Below are 8970 nucleotides of genomic sequence, written 5' to 3'. Positions count from 1 at the left end.
CTGTAACCCGTTAACGACCCGTCTGTAACCCTTAAACGACCCGTCTGTAACTCGTTAACGGCCTGTCTGTAACCCGTCTGTAACCCAGTAACGGCCCGTCTGTAACAGCCCATCTGTAACCCGTTAACGACCCGTCTGTAACCCGTTAACGACCCGTCTGTAACCCGTTTACAGCCCGTCTGTAACCCGTTAACGACCCGTCTGTAACCCTTAAACGACCCGTCTGTAACTCGTTAACGGCCTGTCTGTAACCCGTCTGTAACCCGGTAACGGCCCGTCTGTAACAGCCCGTCTGTAACCCGTTAACGACCCGTCTGTAACCCGTTAACGACCTGTCTGTAACCCGTTAACGACCCGTCTGTAACCCTTAAACGACCCGTCTGTAACTCGTTAACGGCCTGTCTGTAACCCGGTAACGGCCCGTCTGTAACAGCCCGTCTGTAACCCGTTAACGACCCGTCTGTAACCCGTTTACAGCCCGTCTGTAACCCGTTAACGACCCGTCTGTAACCCATTAACGACCCGTCTGTAACCCGTTTACAGCCCGTCTGTAACCCGTTAACGACCCGTCTTTAATCCGTTTACAGCCCGTCTGTAACTCGTTAACGGCCTGTCTGTAACCCGTCTGTAACCCGTTAACAGCCCGTCTGTAACCCGTTAACAGCCCGTCTGTAACAGCCCATCTGTAACCCGTTAACGGCCCGTCTGTAACCCGTTAACAGCCCGTCTGTAACCTATTTACATTTTGTTGTTTAACAGAAGAAAAAGTGCTGACTCACTGTTTGACTTTAGAGATGAGTGTTGGATCTGATCAAACAAAATTTCTGCTCGGTTTCTGGGCTGAAACTAAAAGTCAGACTTTAGACACAAACTATGTGGTTGTTTGTTTGTTTGTTTGTTTGTTTGTGTTGTCACCTTTGGTGTCGAGGAATCTTCTTCACTGCTCGGGGATGACAGCGGTAAAACTAAAGAGATAAATGTTAGCATCCTGTTTGTCCTTTTATGTGAGTACAGAAGTTGTTGACTAAAGTCTGCACTGTGTGAACTTTGACCTGTCATTGATAGGAAACATATTCTTGATTCTATAATAAAACAGTAAATCTTCTTGAAGGTTTTAAAGGCGCGTCCTGTTCGTATAAAGTTAAAGTTAGTGATACAGGTTGGGGTAAAGCTGATTAATGAGTCGTCTCACCTCTCAGCTGACTCTTTTTCGGTGGTTTCTTCCGACTGTAGGACTGACCCATGTGTTTGTCTATAAAGGGGGATGTCTGGACAGTTCCACCTGTGACTGAAGGTTGGGGGGAGCTCGGTATTTTCTATGATAAATAAAAACAAACTAATCACATTCTGCAAATCACCAACAGTTCAAACAGAAGAAGCAGGAATTAAAAGAAAAAATGTCCTCCAAGTTTCAACAGATTTCAATCAATCCTGATCAGTGTGGAGACAGAAAGACAAGAGGAGAGGACAGGTGGGGACACACGGGGACAGACAGGTGCGTGTGGGGACAGACGGGGACAGACAGGTGCGTGTGGGGACAGACGGGGACAGATGGGGACAGACAGGTGTTTGTGGGGACAGACAGGTGCGTGGGGACAGACAGGTGCGTGGGGACAGACGGGGACAGACAGGTGCGTGGGGACAGACGGGGACAGACAGGTGCGTGGGGACAGACGGGGACAGACAAGTGTTTGGGGACAGACAGGTGCGTGGGGACAGACGGGGACAGACAGGTGCATGTGGGGACACACGGGGACAGACAGGTGTGTGGGGACAGACAGGTGCGTGGAGACAGACGGGGACAGACAGGGGTTTGGGGACACACGGGGACAGACAGGTGCGTGGGGACAGACAGGTGCGTGTGGGGACAGACGGGGACAGACATGTGCGTGTGGAGACAGACAGGGACAGATGGGGACAGACAGGTGTTTGTGGGGACAGACAGGTGTGGGGGGGGACAGACAGGTGTGTGTGTGGGGACAGACAGGTGCGTGGGGACAGACGGGGACAGACAGGTACATTGAAGACCCGCCCTGCAGCCTCCTCCAGCTCTTGCTGATGTTCACAGCTGAAGCTCAACTCCACGGTCTGACCTCTGATGTCCTGATGCATTATTGGATTAGTCAGCTTCACACGGAGGACCATTTCTGCCCCGGTGCATCATGGGAAAACAGAGACATTAGTAAATAAAACAACAAAATAATCCATTCATTTTCAGTCCATAATTTTACATTTAAATAATTTGAGTGACGAAGGCCACAGAAACTTCTCTTCCTCATGTTTATTTAAAGTCTTAAATATGCCCCCTTCAGGTCATTCTGAGGTACTGCATCACTTTTCCTACAACAAGTTTAAACTCAGAGCTGAACTAAGAAAAAGAAAAGTTTCGGACTGGTCGATTAATTAGTTGACTGCACACAGACAGAAATTTAGAGTTCAGTAAACTGAAAACTGAGTAAACAGGAGAAATAAATGCTTTACCAACAATTTAATTAGATTTAAGGGTTAAAATGAATGTTCCTACCATCATGTTCGACTTGCAGAGTGTAATGATCCACGTCCTCCTTCAGCAGGTGGATCGAACCCCAAAGTAAACCCTGAAAACAGGAAAACATCAGCACCCCATCGCGCCTCACGGGAGGAACGACCTGAACTCTACCAGATTCTGTCTTCGTCTTATGTTTGGTTTCAATATGGAGGAAACACCAAAATGTGCTTATTTATATGATTCTCTCCTAATAAATTTATCTAAAACCACTAAACTTATTTGACAATTAAAATAAAAACAAAACAATGTATTAGGTTTCACTCTCTTTTTCCTATAGGGCTTTAGAGAAGAAAGCTGCTGGATGCTGGCTGGTATCTTTCAACATATCTGCAGAACATTTTCTGGTTCTACATGTTCTACAGCAAGTAAGAACCAACCTGAGGATTGTCGATGAAGAAGCTCACACAACCTGAACCCACGTTAAAATCGATCCAGAACTCGTCCAGTTTGTCATCTTTCGGCCGAAACAGCTGCAGGAGGAAACATGATGTCAGAGTTCTCGGGAGGTAAACATTATAGGATGGATGTTTTCAGAGTTTCAGGTTAAAAGCTGTACCTGAATAGAACTGAAGAACACTCGCAGGCAGGGGAAGGTGTACACCCTGATGGACAAAAACACCAAAACAATCCAAAGTTAACCCTGATTATCAGATCTTATTGTCATAAACAAGAAGAAGGTGCATCACCTCCTCTGGTCTCCATGGTAACGGTTAACAAAGTTTAGGAAGCATCTGCAGTCCTGCAGATAGAACCAGGATCAGAGATTACAGTCCAACAAGTGTCCAAAAGGACAGGCGAGTCACTCACCACCTCAAAGTCTGCATCTCTGATGTCACAGAACGCAGAGCTGATGTCATGGCTAGAGAACCACTGATTGGTTCTTTGCTCGCGGTCCCGGCGTGGAGTCAGGCGACACAGAGCCTCTGACAGACTGACCTGCAGCTCGTAGTCTGAAACCGCATCAGCAGCAGGTGTTCAATAAACTGATGCAGCATCGATGGAACTGTGCGCATAAAACTCACCTCCAACTGTCAGAACAGCTGCTGCCATCTGAGATCTGTCACACAGGTGAGCAGGGAAACAGGTAAACACAGGTAAACACAGGCGAGCAGGTAAACACAGGTGAGCAGGAAAACAGGTAAACACAGGAAAACACAGGCGAGCAGGTAAACACAGGTAAACACAGGCGAGCAGGTAAACACAGGTGAGCAGGTAAACTCAGGTAAACACAGGTGAGCAGGTAAACAGGTAAACACAGGCGAGCAGGTAAACACAGGCGAGCAGGTAAACTCAGGTAAACACAGGTGATGAGGTAAACACAGGCGAGCAGGTAAACACAGGCGAGCAGGTAAACACAGGTGAGCAGGTAAACTCAGGTAAACACAGGTGATGAGGTAAACACAGGCGAGCAGATAAACACAGGTGAGGAGGTAAACACAGGTAAACACAGGTGAGGAGGTAAACTCAGGTAAACACAGGTGAGCAGGTAAACAGGTAAACACAGGCGAGCAGGTAAACACAGGCGAGCAGGTAAACTCAGGTAAACACAGGTGATGAGGTAAACACAGGCGAGCAGGTAAACACAGGCGAGCAGGTAAACACAGGTGAGCAGGTAAACTCAGGTAAACACAGGTGATGAGGTAAACACAGGCGAGCAGATAAACACAGGTGAGGAGGTAAACACAGGTAAACACAGGTGAGGAGGTAAACTCAGGTAAACACAGGTGAGCAGGTAAACAGGTAAACACAGGCGAGCAGGTAAACACAGGCGAGCAGGTAAACTCAGGTAAACACAGGTGATGAGGTAAACACAGGCGAGCAGGTAAACACAGGCGAGCAGGTAAACACAGGTGAGCAGGTAAACTCAGGTAAACACAGGTGATGAGGTAAACACAGGCGAGCAGATAAACACAGGTGAGGAGGTAAACACAGGTAAACACAGGTGAGGAGGTAAACTCAGGTAAACACAGGTGAGCAGGTAAACAGGTAAACACAGGCGAGCAGGTAAACACAGGCGAGCAGGTAAACTCAGGTAAACACAGGTGATGAGGTAAACACAGGCGAGCAGGTAAACACAGGCGAGCAGGTAAACACAGGTGAGCAGGTAAACTCAGGTAAACACAGGTGATGAGGTAAACACAGGCGAGCAGATAAACACAGGTGAGGAGGTAAACACAGGTAAACACAGGTGAGGAGGTAAACTCAGGTAAACACAGGTGAGCAGGTAAACAGGTAAACACAGGCGAGCAGGTAAACACAGGCGAGCAGGTAAACTCAGGTAAACACAGGTGATGAGGTAAACACAGGCGAGCAGGTAAACACAGGCGAGCAGGTAAACACAGGTGAGCAGGTAAACTCAGGTAAACACAGGTGATGAGGTAAACACAGGCGAGCAGATAAACACAGGTGAGGAGGTAAACACAGGTAAACACAGGTGAGGAGGTAAACTCAGGTAAACACAGGTGAGCAGGTAAACAGGTAAACACAGGCGAGCAGGTAAACTCAGGTAAACACAGGTGAGGAGGTAAACACAGGCGAGCAGGTAAACAGGTAAACACAGGCGAGCAGGTAAACTCAGGTAAACAGGTAAACTCAACCAGATGTGGGACATGGTGAACATGAGGACAGATCAGGAATTTGGTGTAAATTAGGAATCAAAGCTCTTAATGTAAACTGCATTTAAAGTCTGGATTTAACTACAGCTGCATGGATTCTGGGTTAGAGGGTCTCGGAGTAGTACAGTATCTGGGTCAGGTTCTCATCGTTCTGGATCGGTCTCCTTTGATCTCGGCTCAGAGACTCCAGGATGCTGTTGAAGGTTCTGATGGCCTGAAACAAAACCAGCATCGTTGTTTACCAGGGACCATCGCGGACCACCAGAAACCAACAGAGATCAGGAGGAAAAAGGACAAGACTCCACCCCCCACAGTAGGAAAACACCTAAAACCACAAAGGACCACAGGGACCAAAAATGAGCCATGACAAACTAAACGAGAACAATGCAGAGAAGTCCAGATCAGTCAAGTTCTTTTTTGTGTCAGTGGTTACCTCCAGTCTCAACGGGAAGTGGATTTGTGATTCCAGGGAGAAGCGAGCCAGCTGAAGAAGAACCACAGAGATCTGAGGACCTGACAGACACAGCCGAGTTCAGACGCTAAAACAATTAGAGCTGAAGATGGAGATTACACAAACTAAAACTAAACAAACCTGACAGAGAAGCTTGACCCAGCAGCTGAAAAACAAAAAGAGTCCACAGATCAGTGGAAACTATCTGATGATTGTTTTATTGGGAGGAATGAATGTTTTATGTTAAATACATAAAAAATGGAACAGAAAAAAGTATAAAGCTGGAAAATACCTGCAGAAATACTGAAGACTGCCTGAAATTCAAACATCAACATTCTTCTGTAAAGTCTAACAGGAAGTTGGGACCCTTTTTGTAACAATCAGACATGACAGAGCCAGACTCTTATTCTGAAGTATCTGTGAGCTTTATTGTGAAACTCCAGACTCAGTCCTCTTCCTGTGAATCCTCCGACCCTCTGACTGAATCCTCTCTGATTAGAGATGACAGGAAGGATCTGTGGGGGCGGCCATGATGGAAACACAGGAGGAAGCAAAGCATGCTGGGTAATATAGAAGCTGCTGAGGAGCTGGTTGGTATATGAAAAGTTAAAGAGAACCTTCACTTCCTGTTTGGAAGCTCAGATCCAGTGGAAGTCAATGAGAGTTTGGCTATGTGACCTCTGACCTCTGAGAGTTTTCAGAGAGGGCTGTTCTTATCAGATCATGTTTTCACTCATTAAGGCAGGAGTGGGAAACCTCTGGCTCCTGGGCCATGAATGGCCCACAGAACCCTTTTATCTAGCCTGCTGCACAATTTCAACACAAATAAAAAAAAAAACAAATAAAAATACTGACAATAAATGGTACTTTTGTGATGGATATATCTGATCCAGGATCAGGGTCAGTGAACACAACATGAGCACTGAAGCATCAGGGCGAGATAACATGGAGTGACTGACAGGTGTCAATCATGGGGACACGCCTTATTTTTCATTGAAATGGAAATCAAACGGATGTTTGTGATGAAGCTTAGCTGGAGCGGCTGAAAGTACAGAAGCAGAGAGATAAAGTCCGTTTGTGAAGGAGTGAATCATTGCTGCTTCGTTTCAGGGTTATAAACTGACCTGATGTCACATCACCACATTAAACAATATGTGTGAAAGTTACGGAATCAATAGGAGTAATATTTCATAATGTTCTTGGAACAATACCAGCACTGTTTTAACAGGTGCTTTACAGTTCAAATAAATATGGAAACTTTCAGTTAACGTCTGATGAGAGATTTTAGGTTGAAATGTTTGATGTTCAGACATCAAACTGGGGTTTTTGATCTTTAAATAATTAAAGTGATGATTGTTTAAAATGTTCTTAATCACAGATGAATAACAAAATGTTTACTGAGTTTTTAAAGTTGATGATGGTTGGTGTAAGTAAATAAACACTTGACCAGGTCTGCAGGTTCTGCAGGTGTTTCAGTCAGAAAACGGAGCAGAACCAAGAAAAGAACCAAGAACATCCAAAAACCAGCATCAGTTCTGTCAAACATCCAAAACATCCATGGCTGCAGTTCCCAGCATGCTCCTCACCAGGAAGTAGTCAAAGAACTCCTCTGTCAGGGTGAACAGGGGGGTGGAGCTTCTACAGAGGTCAGAGGTCAGCAGGTCCCGAACAGCTTCAAACCATAACATCACCTAAACAACAAACAGATGAGAGAAAAGATTCATCGATCCGAATATTGACCCTTCTGACAGATTATTAATTACCTTAGTCGTCAGTTCGAGGCAGATGAGCTTCTGCAGGTCGTCTTTGTTCTCCGACAGAAGAACTAAAGATTTCATCAGAACCAGAACTCTGCTGAACCCGCAGCTAGACAGCTCCTGGAAACAAACAAGCAAACAAATAAACACATCTGACCCCTGTAGTTCAACCATCAGAAGGTTGGATTGCTGAGATGTTCAATAAAAAGGTTGATTTAATTCATTATAGAACATTTAATTCACTTATATTCGATCAGAGTCAGAGTTTAAAGATCTAACAGTCCTCTGCAGCATTTGTCTCTGGTTCTGATCCAGTGGAGATTTCCTGTTTCTTCATAATCCATTTAAATAACTGACTGTAAATGAGTATAAATGAGAGGCCCCGCCCCCAGTTGTTACCATGGTAACGTCTGTTCTTGTTACCTTGGTAACCAGGTGGTTGAGCCTGTTGAGGGTGGAGCTGCTCAGTCCTTCATGATGAATCATAGAAACAAGTCGAGTGGAGTCTCCACGAAGCAAGCAGTCATCTACCTGCAGCTCAAACTGAGGCGCGCGCACGCACGCGCGCACACACACAGGAAACACACTCATTTACTAACAGTCAGCCAGAAGAAGAGCAGCTGATTAAACTGGTGGAGAAAACAATAAAAACGGATTCTGTGACACAAAGTTAAACCTTTTTAAAGTTTAAACCCGGTTCCTGCAGACAGACAGCAGGGGGCGCTGTTTACTGCCTGGTTCCGATCCACAACTGATGGATCAGCTTCTCACCAACACATTCAGAACCAGCATCAAACCGAACACTCAGACTAAAAACAAACATGGAAACAGTTTTCTTACCATCGCACGCGCCTCTTCTCGCTGTCTGCACACTGTCGGGAGCGCGCACAGCTGCAGGTAATTAACTCATCAGCTTCGGGGCCGCGCAGCAGCGGAGACAAAGTAGTTCCGGCTGAGCGGAGGGATATCAACCTGATACCAGCGGTATAAAAACTACAAATCCCAGAAGTCCATTCGGCAAACCCAAACCTCAGGAGTACCACCACAGGCCCGTCCAGCTGTCGAGGCTTTATTTAAGGTGGACAGATTTAAGGTGGAGTCAGGTCCAGATGTGGGAACTTGTTCTGAGGGTTTTATCCTGACTGGATTGGGGGTTCAAAGGCTCGTGTTAAATAGTTCCCATCAAAGACAGAAGATCTAAATCTGCTGTTTCATCAAAAAATTCAGGTCGATCAGCAAACAAACAGGACACAAAGAACTGAGGTTCCATTTTAAAGCAGAACTAGTTTCTGATTTCTTCTATTTTACAGACAAGCATCAAGAAAACCTTCATGAAACCTAAATAAACCAAAACTTTACATTAAAACATCAGTAACAGAAGATCCAGGTCTCTGCAGGTCAGACAGAAGATCCAGGTCTCTGCAGGTCAGAGGGTAGATCCAGGTCTCTGCAGGTCAGAGGGTAGATCCAGGTCTCTGCAGGTCTGACAGAAGATCCAGGTCTCTGCAGGTCAGAGGGCAGATCCAGGTCTCTGCAGGTCAGAGAGAAGATCCAGGTCTCTGCAGGTCAGAGGGTAGATCCAGGTCTCTGCAGGTCAGA

The 8970-nt window shown here is 46.0% G+C and overlaps 1 protein-coding gene across 5 annotated transcripts in view; it reads right to left on the bottom strand.

Moving 5' to 3' along the window:
• Positions 1–8961, bottom strand: part of sycp2l (synaptonemal complex protein 2-like) — a 12946-nt gene extending 3985 nt beyond the window's left edge. Inside the window, exons 1-16 of one of the 5 annotated variants that reach the window (XM_037973242.1) lie at positions 8212–8961; positions 7795–7914; positions 7378–7491; positions 7201–7305; positions 5756–5780; positions 5597–5676; positions 5289–5377; positions 3571–3605; positions 3356–3498; positions 3235–3287; positions 3105–3150; positions 2926–3018; positions 2525–2597; positions 2014–2147; positions 1193–1316; positions 916–1052 (exon numbers count right to left, since the gene is read on the bottom strand). In XM_037973242.1, coding sequence (XP_037829170.1) covers positions 916–1052; positions 1193–1316; positions 2014–2147; positions 2525–2597; positions 2926–3018; positions 3105–3150; positions 3235–3287; positions 3356–3498; positions 3571–3605; positions 5289–5377; positions 5597–5676; positions 5756–5780; positions 7201–7305; positions 7378–7491; positions 7795–7914; positions 8212–8214 — 1374 coding nt within the window. In that variant the 5' untranslated portion in view covers positions 8215–8961. The remainder of the gene's footprint in view (positions 1–915; positions 1053–1192; positions 1317–2013; positions 2148–2524; positions 2598–2925; positions 3019–3104; positions 3151–3234; positions 3288–3355; positions 3499–3570; positions 3606–5288; positions 5378–5596; positions 5677–5755; positions 5781–7200; positions 7306–7377; positions 7492–7794; positions 7915–8211) is intronic. The other 4 variants (XM_037973244.1, XM_025003068.2, XM_037973243.1 and 1 more) reach the window with 4 other exon arrangements.
• Positions 8962–8970: the final 9 nt, after the last annotated feature.

Source organism: Kryptolebias marmoratus, linkage group LG21, assembly GCF_001649575.2.
Source record: "Kryptolebias marmoratus isolate JLee-2015 linkage group LG21, ASM164957v2, whole genome shotgun sequence".
Lineage (NCBI taxonomy): Eukaryota > Metazoa > Chordata > Actinopteri > Cyprinodontiformes > Rivulidae > Kryptolebias > Kryptolebias marmoratus.
The sequence above is the reverse complement of the archived record's forward strand: the minus strand, read 5'-3'. Positions and strand labels throughout refer to the sequence as shown.